The sequence below is a fragment of the Cucurbita maxima genome, unplaced genomic scaffold (genome assembly GCF_002738345.1).
Source record: "Cucurbita maxima cultivar Rimu unplaced genomic scaffold, Cmax_1.0 Cma_Scf00025, whole genome shotgun sequence".
NCBI lineage: Eukaryota > Viridiplantae > Streptophyta > Magnoliopsida > Cucurbitales > Cucurbitaceae > Cucurbita > Cucurbita maxima.
In genome coordinates this window covers 816,411-830,905 of record NW_019272041.1, presented here as the reverse complement: position 1 = coordinate 830,905, position 14,495 = coordinate 816,411, and the positions used below count along the sequence as shown (strand labels likewise).

At 35.8% G+C, this 14,495-nt stretch overlaps 1 protein-coding gene across 5 annotated transcripts in view; it reads right to left on the bottom strand.

Moving 5' to 3' along the window:
- Nucleotides 1–14,495, bottom strand: part of LOC111498319 — a 33,548-nt gene that overhangs the window by 12,907 nt on the left and 6,146 nt on the right. For all 5 annotated transcript variants that reach the window (XM_023149476.1, XM_023149475.1, XM_023149477.1 and 2 more), the window contains exons 10-21: nucleotides 13,866–14,140; nucleotides 13,631–13,744; nucleotides 13,034–13,296; nucleotides 11,950–12,198; nucleotides 11,616–11,771; nucleotides 7,289–7,426; nucleotides 6,808–7,050; nucleotides 4,601–4,728; nucleotides 2,234–2,357; nucleotides 1,097–1,258; nucleotides 859–1,006; nucleotides 640–737 (exon numbers count right to left, since the gene is read on the bottom strand). In XM_023149476.1, coding sequence (XP_023005244.1) covers nucleotides 640–737; nucleotides 859–1,006; nucleotides 1,097–1,258; nucleotides 2,234–2,357; nucleotides 4,601–4,728; nucleotides 6,808–7,050; nucleotides 7,289–7,426; nucleotides 11,616–11,771; nucleotides 11,950–12,198; nucleotides 13,034–13,296; nucleotides 13,631–13,744; nucleotides 13,866–14,140 — 2,098 coding nt within the window. The remainder of the gene's footprint in view (nucleotides 1–639; nucleotides 738–858; nucleotides 1,007–1,096; nucleotides 1,259–2,233; nucleotides 2,358–4,600; nucleotides 4,729–6,807; nucleotides 7,051–7,288; nucleotides 7,427–11,615; nucleotides 11,772–11,949; nucleotides 12,199–13,033; nucleotides 13,297–13,630; nucleotides 13,745–13,865; nucleotides 14,141–14,495) is intronic.

Here is a 14,495-nt window from a genome sequence, read left to right as displayed (position 1 = left end):
GAAGTACAATATTACCAGAAATTTCTTTGTTCTATCTGATCAACAAACTTTCCAAAATCTTGAGCTTCTCCATGAAGGTAAAACCCAACCGGTGCACATTACAATCATCCCACAATCTTGCTAATGGTAAGAAAGGAAGAGCACAAGAGATGTGCAACTGGGAATTTTTCACCAAACAATTAGAAAGCTCTAGAGAAGTTGGATTACGAATACCAAAAGGAAAAGAATAATGGCTCAAGAAACGTGCACTTCTTTGGTTGGAAAAATAAAATACGGGAAAAAGGATATCAACAAAAGTTCCTAAGACACAACTGCAGAAGTAATGCCCCCTCAGAGAGTTTGTTTCCTAAACACTTCCATTTCATATTAACAGAAACAATTTAAAAAAATAATAATAATAAATAAATAAAACTGCAGTGGTAATACTACTGTAGAATAGATTTGTAATTAACAAGAAACAATTTAAAAAAATAAATAAATGACAGTAGCAGACGTCGAAAGATATTTTTACTGAAGAAAAGCTTATAAATGAGATGTTCCAAGATGGGAAAGATTTAACGTCAAGGTGAATTTCGTATCGAGTTAATAGGGAATTATTTAACTTTAAACTATATGAATGTTAGCAGATGTAAGACTTACTTCAGTGAGCTCAGGGTCTGGACTTCCAGCCAATAATGATACTTCAGTTTGTGCATCATAATCAGTTAACTCGGCCTCAAAATCTTCATCAAAAGCAACTGAAAAAGACAATTGTCAAATTGCATGTGATTTCACATTTCAGAGACAGCGTTAACCAATGAGGAAATTGTATGATATGTTTGATATGAATCACAAATAAGATATGCTATGAAAACATACTAGAACCATATAGTGATAGCAGTTTCAGCTCTTTAACATAATACTTTATGGTCCATGGATGACTGAGCCACATGCCGGTCAAATGTAATGCAGCCAGACGAAATGTTCGAGGACTTTTTGTGCCTTCTTCAAGAATTTTCTCGATGAACTGCAAAAATAAGGATTAAAAACAGTGAGGAGAAAATAAAACTGTGAGAAAGTATGTGTGACCAAAGTGAGAACTTTTCCAGGTACACACCCATTTCAGAGGTCCTGGTTCACCTTCACTTAAATGCATACTCCTTTCAGAAAATGTGGAAGAATGCAGAACAGAAGACAGAAGCGCAGCAATATGTGCAACCCTTCTCTTGTTGCAGCTGACGTGCAATATCCAAGAGGAATGCACCAAACGCCACATCATCTGAAATTATAGAATAAACAAGGTTACAGAAAACCTTCCACATAACTTCAAGTTCTAATAATCTCTACTTGTTCTCAGTTTATGACGGCAGATCTATTTTATTTAGTCGGCCCATAATTTATTCCAATCTATAATTTCTTTCTATAAGAAACAACTGCATTAAGGGGAGCTGCAGAAAACCTCTTCAACTTGATATCTATAAGAAAACCTATAGTGGTGAAAGAAGGAGAGCATTTACACAAAGAAATAACCTAAACCTGTAGTGGTGAAAGAAGGGGAGCATTTACACAAAAAAAATAACCTAAAAAATAACCTAAAAGACGATAGCATCAAAAGAAACGTTCAAAAGTGCCCTCTCCTGGTTCCTTGCCATTGATGTTGTCCAAAAGAAAGCCCTCACAAAGTTCATCCAAAGGATTGTTAAAAGTCTGTTATGTTTACAAGATGACTTAGGTATATAAAGTTCTATCCCATATCCCAAGTCTAATATAGTGTTTTCTTTTTTCTTTTTTTATAAAAAAAGTGCTTTTGATCGTTCTATCCCATTTCTCATTATATTAATGAAGAGGAAACTAAAGGGTTTTCGATGACAAAGAATGTGCTTTTGATCGTTCTTTTGAGACAATAGCATGCATTTATCTTGATTGTAAATGCTTATCTCTTTTAAATTATTATAGTTGCTCTTCTCATTTGTTAAATGGGAGAAGTTTGTTATAACTCCTTTGAATTGAGGTCTTTCTCCCCACATTTTTTAAATTTATACATCAATAAATTATTTCATATAAAGAAAATTGAACTAACCATTGAATAAAGTGCACTATGAACCAGTAATCGTAGGGATAAGATTTCTTGGAAAAAAAACACCATATACAGCTCCACAAAGATAAGATAACACAACATTAAGTGCACCTATATCATGGTACAGAATGGAATAATATATGAGATCAAGAACAAAATAGAGAATGTGGTGTTAACCTCTGCATTCACGCCATTACACGATGTAACAAGCAGACCAGACTTTCCCTTGCAAAATAGCCACAAGGTCAATCTAACCAATCTCAGCATGGGTAAAATAGAGCATTCTCCAGCATTCTCGAGGCTGCAAGTTTAGCAGAATCAATTTGGATGGAAAAGTTCTTTCTACAACAAATTAATTTCATTCAATAAATGAACACAAAAAAAATTTCCAAATGGCACAAAGAGATCTCAAATGGTAAGGAAAAAGTGGTGTCCTAAAGTTTACATTAAGCACCACAAAAATGAGATTACGCAAAAAAAGATCAAAAGAGGTTTCGACGTAAAAAGACTATTGCTTCTCAGGCTATGGGTTCCAAAAGAAGACCCTAACAAGTTGCGACCGAAGTATCTTTTTCTCCGTTTTGAGAGCATGACTCCTAACGCTAGTATCAACACCACTACCAATAAAGAAAGCCATAACCAATCCAAAAATATTTCCAAACGCTAGTAGTATCGACACCACTACCAATCGTGCACTTGATCCTAGTGAATATTAAGGCTTGAAGTTTACAAATGAAACACCAGGGACCTAAAGAAATATGAAGAGAGGAATTACTAGACAAACATTATTCATTGGAGATGCCATATTTTGTCATTATCACTTTTCTCAAAAGTCTTTTCTAATAGGGGTGAAATCTCCAAATGCATTCTGTAGGAAAAGAGTAATTCATTGATTTTGAATTTGCTAACCCCAACACAACCCGAACAAAAGGGGAACAGGATCTTAGTCCAATTTACCAAATGACTGCATCCTTTTCGAGCACCGTTCCAAAGAAATTCCATACAGACACATTCAGTGAAACATGAAACCTCAGAAGCTCTGGTAAGGAAGAGATTAAGTACACAGGAATATGTAGAGAGAGTGAGTTGTGTGTGTGCAACGTAGTATCTAAGGAGTAATCTTGAAAGAATACACTACAATAATCTTTATTATTAAAAAAAACCTTTTTGACAAAAAAAAGAACTTGTCACTAATCAAAAGACTTATAAAAAATGTTCAAAGGAACTTCTCTTTGATGAAAAGATTTTAAAAAGGTACAATGAAAACAAAATTACATAGGCAGATTTTGCAGAAACAAAAGTGAGATTGATTGGTCTATAACTATTAATGGATCGTTTGGTTGAGGGTTTTAAGAGGAGGGAATGGGTTTGGGTATCGGCCTTTGGTTGATGGGTTTGATTATTTGCCTAGGAATACTTTTTTTCCATGGATCATTATTAAGCTAGAAACAAGGGTTTTGTTTATCATTCATAAAAGGTAGGCTTGCTGAAATTCTCCCAGGAATGCTTTCCATTTTTTTTATTTGTTACTACTTTCCATTTTCTTCTTCTTCTCTGTCTTTATTTTTTTTTTTTAATCTTTTACTACTTTCCAAATTCTCCCTCACGTATGCTTCAGTAATTTTTTATTAGCTACTACTGACCAAGGATCATTAATAATCTTTTATTTATTTGTTACTAATATAAATGTTTACATTGTCTATATTTGGTTATCATTTGATGTTGATGGCATTTGATTTTTTAAATATAACATGTATAATTAATTCTTCAATTTGATTATTGTACTAATTATTTAAGATTACACGTTTATATTCAATTATTTGAGAATAATTATTAAGATTGATTGATAAATAAACTCAAAACCTAAAATTTAATACATATTGTTTTAAATATAGCTATTCATGAATTAAAATTTAATTGGTTAAAATTATTTAGATCATTGGGCTTAATAAAAGTAAACTAACTAACAACAATTAATTATCTAAAATTCACTCATGTAATAAAATTGTTGGATGTAATTGTAGAACCAAACATATGAAATTCCGAAAGCATTCTCATGCAATACAAAACACAGTTATCTTTGATTTCCAGACATCCTATTCCCAAGTATTTTAACAAAACCTCAAACCAAACGACCCCTAACTAATTTCGCCTCTAATCTTTTTGAAATGAGAAATGCATTTTGAAGAATTATGAGTGTTCAAATACATTTTGAAATTCAACAGAATCCATGCAGGTTAGTGCTGAATAGAAAAGTGAATATCTTCTCGAGCAAGATGAAGCAATTCAGCAACTAATTGAGATAGAAACCAGGATTTGACAAAAGGTAAATATAATTTTGACAACCGCAACTCTCATTGCTATAATTTGCTAATGACTGAGAATAAATAACTATAGAACACAAGCAACATTTAGTAAACAGAAACTGACGAATTTGTTCATTACAATATTTCCCGGCAAAAAATATAAAACAACAGGAGCACCCAGTATGGTTATTTATGCACTCAATACTATTGATGACAGGAAGCAAATTTCAGATCTTACCTCTCAACAAGATCACTAAATATCTGTAGAAGAGCTGCCTCAGACAAAAAAGAGTTATTATCCACTAAATTGAGTCCACTTTGAATAGCACGATAGGGAATTGATAAAAGAGACTCTAGGCAAAGCCACTGCATAAGACATGCAGATCAGTCTAAGTCCCACAATGATACAATCATCATTACATGAACACATGAAATTAAGAAGTATAAGTCTGGAACGGTATGAGACCACAAGGACTGAGTACAAAAACAAATGGTAAGAAACCAAGCTTGATTCATTCAAGGATAGAAGCAGTTTGCTATTTGACATTACCTGAAAGTTGTTCAAATAAAGTCAGTTTGACTTAACTATTATGGTACAATGTCATATTAAACCAATGGTGAGTGTTGTAGGGTCAAGCCTATTCAGGTTTGAGAATATGTGGTCAATTCATCCTAAGTTCAAGGAGTCTTTTTAATCTTGATGAAGTGTGAGAATTGTTGGTAAGTGGGAAGACTTCATTTATTAAGAAGTTTGGTACAATTTAGGGCATCTTGAAGTACTTGAATATTACGATTTTTGGTGATGCTAAGAGGTGAAGAGCTAAGATTGTGAAAATGGTAAAGGTGGTAGATCAGTTCGAGGAGGAAGGGGTTTTGTCTAGGGATATGACGGAGGAGAGAGCTGCTCAAAAGGGAGAGTTTGCACTTGAAGGAAAGGGGGGATAGTAGCATGAGATAGAAAGCGAAGGAGAAGTGGGCGAAAAAGGGGGATGAAAATTCCTCCTACTTCCATAATGTGGCGAAGGGAAGGAGGAACAAGAATCTGACTAAGTTTTTAGTGAAGATGATGGTGTGGTGAGGGAGGATAGAGAAATTGAGGAAGAGAGTACCTCTTTTTTCTCCAAATTATATGGCCCTGGTTGGGTACCTAGACCCTTCTTGGAGGGCCCTTGTCTGGTGTCCTATCCTAGTTAGGGAAAAGCACAAGTTAGAAGCCTCTTTTGCCTTAGAGGAGAAACGTAAGGTGGTATTTGGCTTGGATAGGAATAAGTCTCCTAGACCGGATGAGTTCACTATGCCCTTCTATCAGGAAAATTGGGATTGTGTCGAGGAGGAATTGGTGAAAGTTTTTATGGAAATTTTTAAGAGGGGTATTATCGAACCAAGTATGAGTGAGTATGCCTAATTCCTAAGAAAAACAATGCTTGCTAACAAGGTGAAGGATTTTAGGCCCATTAGTTACGTCACAAGTTTATAAAAGATCATTGCTAAAACCTTGGCGGTTAGGCCGAGAAAACTTCCTATTACCATTTCTAATTCTCAAGGGGCCTCTGTAGCTAGGAGGGAAGGCAAATTTCTCTTCCTTTTTTTTTAATGGGAAGCCCATGGCGAGAATTTTGCTTCTAGGGAGCTTAGGCAAGGAGGCCCTCTCTCAACCTTTCTGCTTCTTTTTTTTTTTTTTTTTTTTTTTTTTTTTTTTTTTTTTTTTTTTTTGGTGGATGTTTGAAGTAATATTGTGCCACTCATAGTGAAGACAGAGGTGGTTGGGGGGTTTAAGATGGTGTTTGAGCCCGTCCACTTGTCTCATTTGCAGTTAGCAGATGATACCCTATTTTTTGGATCGGGGCAAGAAAACTATTTTGTTAACCTTAATGGCCCTTTGAAGCCATGTCTGGGTTAAAAGTTAACGGAGGCAAGAGTTCCATCTTTGGTATTGATTATTGTCCTTCTAAGCTCCGATCTTGGGCCTCTATGGTTGGTTGTGAGGTGGGTTAGTTTCCACTCTCTTATTTTGGTCTTTCAGTGGGTGGAAACTCGAGGAGTATTGTGTTTTGGAACCCGGTTTTGGATAAAAGAATCAGAGGCATTTGTTTCACTGGAGGAAGGTTTTCTTCTCGAAAGGTGGGGGCTTACTCTTATTCAGTCGATATTGACTGGAACTCTTAGCTATTTTTATCTTTTTAGACACTAGGGTCTGTGTGTGATTCCTTACGGAGATTTTCTTTTAATGATCTTGGTTTGATTTTGTTAGACTGGAGTCCCTTTGAGTAGTTTACGAGATGTTCATCTTTTATATACAATTCCTTTCCAAAAATGTCATATTAAATCATTTTGATTCTAAAATAGAAAATTTACAAGTACTATTACTAACATTTTTAGGTTAGTAAAAATAGTTAATATAAAACAAATATAAAGGATAGACAAATGCGAAGCTTAAAAAACCACCTTCCACTTCAGTAGAACTGCCCTTCTAGTTCGAACCAAAATGCCCGCATCAAGTATACCATTTACATGCTGATGAAAAGTAAGAACAAGAGAGTCCAACAATGGTCGTCCTTCTACTCCTTGATTAAGGATTGTACTTCCATCGTGTAGAAATCTTAAAGCCTCAGAAGAAAACTCTAACACGAGCACTTGGAGAACAGAGGCTAGCGCTTCGTATGCTGCAAGACATATTTCTGCTCCATTCTACATTTGAGTAGTTGAATTAAATATAAGGTTTACGCTTTTGTTTTTCTTTCTAGATACAAAACGATTTTTATATTGAAAATGTGCAAAATACAAAAAGATCAACGTGAAACTTTTGCAATGCTATAAGGTTTTCTAAAATAACAGATATTTTTAAGTTTTTCATCATAATATAAATAGGAAAAAAAAATCTAGCATCTAACTGAACAAGAAAAAAACCATGAAATTGTCGTTATACCTCTGAGTGATAAACTGAAGATGAAACAGTCTTCGACAAAAACATCAATAAAAATTCGATACCAGAATCATTTGAACAAGGGATTCTAAACTGTCTGCAACATGACAAGACAGATGCAACAGCCTTCACTGATGTTACCTGTCCATTCATACAAAGGAAGGGTACAAACATTCATCAGTATAATCTAACAAATTTACTCTCCCAAATAAAAAGGAAGGGAATGAAGCAATAATGAACACAAACTATATTGTATGACATTTCAAGATTATTAAATAAAGAATAATAGCCACAAACCAACCTCCCCACTGAACGGCAGTAAGTTCCTTTATTTTAGTTTCATAGGAGCAAAAGGTTGGGGAGAAAAAATAGGGAAAGAGGGAGTAGGAGCTATTTGATCTCAGAAGCAAAGACCCATTACGCTTTTCAATCAAGCTTAATCTACAAGGATCGAGTTGAATCCATTTATGAGAGAGATCTCAAAGCAATCGTTTTGGCAGTTCAAAAATGGATATTATCTATTGGGATAGAAGTTCACAGTATTAACTGATCAACAAGCCTTCAAGCATCTTCTGGAGCAAAGAGAGATTCAACCTAGAGTACCAAAAATGGCTATCTACATTGTTGGGATATGATTTTAAGATCAAATATAACTCTAATCAGTTGAAAAAAGCAGTAGACGCCCTTTCTCAAATATCCCATGGAGCTGAGTTTTTGGCTATTACACCAAGTATCATAGATGTGAACATACTGCAGCAAGAAAATATAAATGAAGCCAAATTAAAGAAAATTGTGTAAGAGTTTTAGCTTGATCCCAAAACCACTTCAAATATTCTGTACAGCAAGGTCGATTGTTATATAAAGGAAGAATGGTGATAAAATCACTCATTCCCACTATTCTACGTTACTTTTCATGATTCAGCAATGGGAGGGCATTCTGAATTTTTGTGTACCTACAAGAATCTCGCATGAAAGTTATTTTGGAGAAACATGAAGGTCAATGTTGAGAAATGCTCAGTATGTCAACATAATAAGGCACGATCTGTGTATTCTGCTGGGTTATTACAACCACTGCCAGCTCTGGATAGAGTTTGGGAGGACAGAACTATGGATTTCATTGAGGGCCTTCCGATTATGTATGGGCATTTCCTTACTCCTAAACATCCATTCTCAACTAAAGAAGTAGTTGCACTATTCATCAGATTGCAACGCTTCCTCGGTTCCCTTACTCCGTAGTGTTGGATCGGGGCAATATTTTCTTCAATCATTTCTGGAATGGACTTTTAATACAAGGAACACATTTTTTTAGCCCAGAAGGAAGCTCCAACTTAATTCAAACAATTGAAGTCCAATTCTTTTCTTCGGAGCACAAGTACAAAGACCTATTATCCAGCAGCTCAACTTGAATAATAGTTAATCAGAAGACAACAATGAAGTCAAAGTAAATCCGAGAAAAAGGAAACAGCGAACTACAAGAGAAGTAAATAACTTGTTTGTATCAACGGTGAAAATGTGTACACCTAAGAACTGAATGCCAGAGCAAATTAATCGGATCGCCAACTGTTGCTTCTTTGACAAATCATATACGTCTTAATTTAGGCATCTTCTTTTTTGGTTGCCTCCTGGGAACCATGTTCTTCATCCCTATGACGAAAAGAAGAGCATCAAAATGTGCACTGTGCTGCAAGAAATTACCAAGCAGGCTACTTAAGAGAAGGCTTCTAGGGGCTATAGTTGAAGAAATCATAAAGAACCAGAGTGATAATGGCCAATCATGGTTAAAGAAGAGCATGGCATTTCATCATCAAACAAATTTGATTGATGTATGAAATTACAAACGAAGGACAAAACCCAAATCCAAAGGAGTTAAAAAGGGATTTCAATTGGTCAAATGTGTAGAGAGACAGTAAGAACTACAAAATGAAAAATATTTGCACCAGGACGTAGCAAGAAAGATTATTTATTCAAAGAAACGATCAAAACAACTTTCCTTTTCCTTGCAAAGACGGTTGTTCCTTTCATTCCAAGTGATAATTAAGCAAGCCCAAATGATATGCATCCATAAGACTTTTATCGTTGGAAAAAAGGATGTCAAATGAAAACATAAATAAGGAGGTTGTTGATCTCATTAGGAAAGGCAGTAGACCAACGGCAGGAGGCGAAGAGCTCCTTCCAAAACTTGGCAGCAAAATGGCACAAGATGAACAGATGGCTCTGAGATTCAGAATCAACTTTACACGACGTGCAGAAATGAGGAGAAAGGGCCATATATGGAGACCTTTTCTCCAATCTTTCATAGGTATTGATGCCATTGTGGCCAAGCTCCGTAGGAAATTTTTTATTTCTTAGAATAAAAGTCCGACCAAATAGCTTCATGAAGGGGATGCAAGAGTGCATCTGAGCTTCTGTCTAGGTCTAGCCACCATAATCGGTCCTTTGAGGTAGAGGCAGAAAGGTGGGCACTTCATGAAGGGAAAATACTGAAATCAAATTTCAGATCCATCGGTCCTTTGAGGCATAAAGGTGGATACTATGTAAAAGGTTCATGAGTCTAATCCATTCCTCTAATTCATCATCATTGAGGTTTCTTCTCATGTGAAGGTTCCAAGCATGGTGTTGCTTATTCCATTAGGCCCTTTTTCTTCCTATTGGCACATAGCTCCACAATTTCATCCGTAATCAACGATGTGTCCAAAATCTGTCTGCCTTCTACAAAGGCGGATTGATACTTAGTAATCGTGGTAGGAATAACATTTTTAAGCCTTTAAGATAGCACTCATTCATTGACTTTTTAAAGGCAAGAGATGAGGCTAATGGATCGAAAGTCTCCAACTTTATGTGCACCCACCTTCAGGAAAAGACAAATGTAAGCTTCATTTAAGCTTGCATTTATAATAGCAGTCTTAAAAAACTATTGGAACACCCTCATCATGTCTCTTTTAGATGTTCCAATATTTTTATAGACCCTCATCATGTCTCTTTTAAAGATGTTCCAATTTTTATAGACCCTCACATGTCTCTTTTAAAGATGTTCCAATATTTTTATAGATCCTCACATGTCTCTTTTAAAGATGTTCCAATATTTTTGTAGACCCTCATCATGTCTCTTTTAAAGATGTTCCAATATTTTTATAGAACTATGCTGTACAACCATCAGGTCCAGGATGTTTTGTTTTTTCCAAGGTGTCGGAATGGAAATAAGCTTCAAATAAGACCTGGCTCCGAAGTACTTTGGTCCAAGATCTTGGCAAGAGTTGGGGCTATAGCTTAACGACTTAAACACCCCCCCCCCCCCCCCCCCCCCCCCCCCCCCCCCCCCCCCCCCCCCCCCCCCCCCCCCCCCCCCCCCCCCCCCCCCCCCCCCCCCCCCCCCCCCCCCGGGAATGATCCATGATGTTGTTCATGTATCACAACTGAAAAGAATGTTAGGGAACCAGGACATCATTGCACCTCAAGTCCCTATACTGTCTGATAGCTTTGAGTGGAGTGTAGAGCCCATGAATGAAATTAACTTATTGGAACACAGATTTATACTAGGAAGAGTGGCTTGTGCAGTGAAAAGGACAGCAACAGTGTGATGCTACATGGGAAGAGCCGAATTTCATAAAATGACTGTTTTCAGATTTCCACCTAGAGGACAACGTGTATTTTTGACCCAGGGGACCTCCTATTATGCATGCATATCAGAGAAAGTGGCAAAAGGGAAAGTAAGGAGATGTAGTTAGAACGGGACCGTAAGGGATTGTGCATCTGTTGCATGGTCAAGGTGGGACGGGTTTTAGTAGGGATTTTGGTGTTTTGTTGGGAGTGTGGAATTTTGTGGACAATTGTGTCTAGAGGAAAGATCTCCACCTCTCTCAAACAGCTAGTGTTTGGATGTATTTTTCCTTGTGTTTCTTAATCTTGGTAATGCAATCGGCTGCAACCCCACTGTATATTGAAGAACTATAAATATATCAGTTGTTTGTGTTTTTCTACATGATTACAGATTATAGGGGTTAGATACCTAACAAAATCCTCTCCATCAAAGCTAGGCCTGTATTAATCAGTGTACAATAATTTATAGAGGAATACAACGATTTCATGTGTAAAAAATCTACAATAACTCTAAAGAACTAAGTTTAAGCTCAGATCATTTATTCAATGAAAAGTTTTTTTCTTGTTCAAAGTCCACATAAATGGAAATGGTGTAGACCCAATAATCAAGTAACTGCATCATGCATGTCCAGGCCTCTAGACCCTGTAATCTTATTTATTAGATTCTGATAGCCACATTAATAGAATGGATAAAATCCACAACTTAAGAGCTAAAGAGAATTGAAGATCATACAGCTAGCAGAACGGAAGTAGCAATAGAGGATGGTAACCGACGTTGACTGGGGCCTCCAAGTTTCCCTTTCACAGAACCTGGTAAAATTGTCTCATCTGACTTGACTTCGGACCAGAATATGGAACAAGACACGGCAGCAAAAGAAACCAACTCTACCTGAAAGCCAAAAAGTACATACATTTAGTAATTAGTAGGTTTTGCTCCATAAAAGGAAAACCCCGGAGGTATTTTTGAACAAGAAACAAAGTCTTATTGATTAATGAAAAGGGAAGTGTTCAAAGATACAAACTGCCAAAGGAAACCCCTTGAGATAAGTGCAACTGACTTCCAATACCTGTAGAGACGAAAAAAGGTTGGGAAGTTTTTGGATCAAGATAGTTGGTTCTGCATAACTCCGACAGTCACTTGGCTGAGACAAGGTAAACTCATCCTTGGATTCATATTTGAAGTTGCAATGAGAAATTTTCTCCTCAACTAATTGAAGTTCTTGAACCAAGCTCATGATAAGTATTAGAAACTTCACACGTATACCTTCCAAATCACTCTTCTGTTTGCAAATATTTACACCACGGTTGAGAATAAACTACACAAGATAATACAGATGACATCAAAACTTTCATCCAACAAAGGAAATGTAAGTACAAAACAATGAGCAGGTGCACACAGACAGGAGCCTCTGGGCAGAACAGTGAAAGGCAAGGCTATTGAACAAGTACAAAGCAGAATTACGAGAGGCAAATACAACTTCAAGAAAGGAGGATATATAAGGCACCTTCAAAGGATCAGATTTCCTTCTTTCTCTCTCAATATTTTTACGATAATCTAACATTTAGTAATGTAATTCAGTATAGTAACACTATTATCTTAAAACACAAAGTTTAACTATAGTTATGAAGATGAGATTTACTTCCAACTAGACTGAAAAAGAATTTACAATGAATTTTGTTATTAAAATTATCCACAAAAAAAAAAAATCAAAGAACGGTTGCAAATATTTGGAGGTATTTTAGACACAAAATTCTTTTGTAATAAAAGTGGCTTCATGATACAATTGGAAAGCTTTCTTTTAGTTGTTCTGGGGAGAAGTATCCCTCTTCTCCTGGCCCCAAGGCAGTTTTTTCCTTTTTGTCAGTAATAAACATATTCTAAGCTTTCTTATAAAGAAAAACAAAAGAATGAAGCCCGTTCTGGCATCATATAAACTCAAATTTTCTCCATTTACTATAAAAAAAAATAATAATAATAACAATATATATTTCTTTATTTTAGATCTTCTAGAATAAATTTCTCATCGCAATTAACAAGTGGTTTCCTATTCTCCATTGAAAGGTATTATATGTCTACGTTCCTAAGAAATGTACCTCAAAAGTAAACTCATTCATTATAAAGATAATAGAAAAAAGAAATTAATGATGAACCGTCAGTATATGTATTAATTGATGTCCCTCCTTGACTGCAAGGAAAACCACTCTTGCCCATCGTTTTGCCTCAGATTCCCATGCTTCCAACTCTTCGTCATCGTAAGTAACAGAAGCATCGGATGAATGATTATGACTAGTAAATCTTTTAGGAAACTCAATAAGACTCTTCATAAACTTTGTCTCAGTACTGCAGCAACTGCCACTACAGCACTTCTTACCACACCCTAAGAGCCAATTTTGCATTTTTCCCCTTAAGCAACCTAGAAAAGAAAGGGACAGAGATAAGAATAAGCCACAAAAAGCAGATGAAAGACAATTATAATGTCCTCAACACTGAGATGAACAAGGAAATGCACATAAAACTACTGATTTTACCATATATATTTGATTTTATCATATAAATGCAAGCTCAATTTAAAAGCAATAATGTATACAAGGATATAAACCCAAAAAGGAAGTCATATAACAGAACATATTTTACCATACACGTTTGATTCTAGCAAATATCACAGGAAGCACTGAATAACAGTAAGAATGGGTACAAGAAATTAAGCAGAAGAGATATAAACATAAAATGAAGAAATTATCTCTCACCTCCATAGTCAGTAGCCTCTCGTGGTAGTGCTGAAATAAAATGCAGAACAGCCTCAAAAGCCAAGTCCGATGTACATAAGACAGAAGCAGCAGCCTCCAGAGCTTTTGCACAAACTAACACCAATGAATGTGAAATGGTTATTCACTCTTTGACCATCTACGGATTTGAGTTTAAATTTTCAACCATTAAGGAAAAACATGAATGACAATTTAACCATATGAAATAACCATAAACCTTGAATGCGATAACTAGGATTGAAGTGTTGTTTGCTGCTCTCAACCACAAATCTCAGATCATCAAGCAATTCCATTTTGCACCCCGGAGAATCTATCAAATCTCCTTGGGCTGACAGTGAAGAGCCATTAAAGCACTCTCCTTCCCTATTGTTGTCGAATCCAAATATTGAAGCAGCTGAAGCAATGCATTCAGATAGGCTGATCAACCCAACTCGACCAAGTGATTTCTTCCTAGCCAACGATGTGAGCTGCTGCAAAAATACCACTCTCGTCCTACATTTATATTGAATATAAAACATGTAACAATCACATCAAATCTCAAAACAAACTTTGTGACAAAAATACCCAAACAAATGGTTGATTATCATGAGGAATTTTGCAAAATAGAATACAACGTCTGTTATTAGGATTTGGTCTGAATGCAAACATTAACTTGTAATTTTGCTCAAATTTTGACTTGAATTTAAAAATTACCATTAGTTATGACAATTTTGTTTGTCCCTCTGACTCGTCCTAGTTTTAGGTGGGATTTATCCTTTCTTAAGGAGATACAAAACTTTTTCATTAAAAAAAAAAATATATATATATATATATATATATATGCCTCAAAGGTGCGAACTCCAGGTGG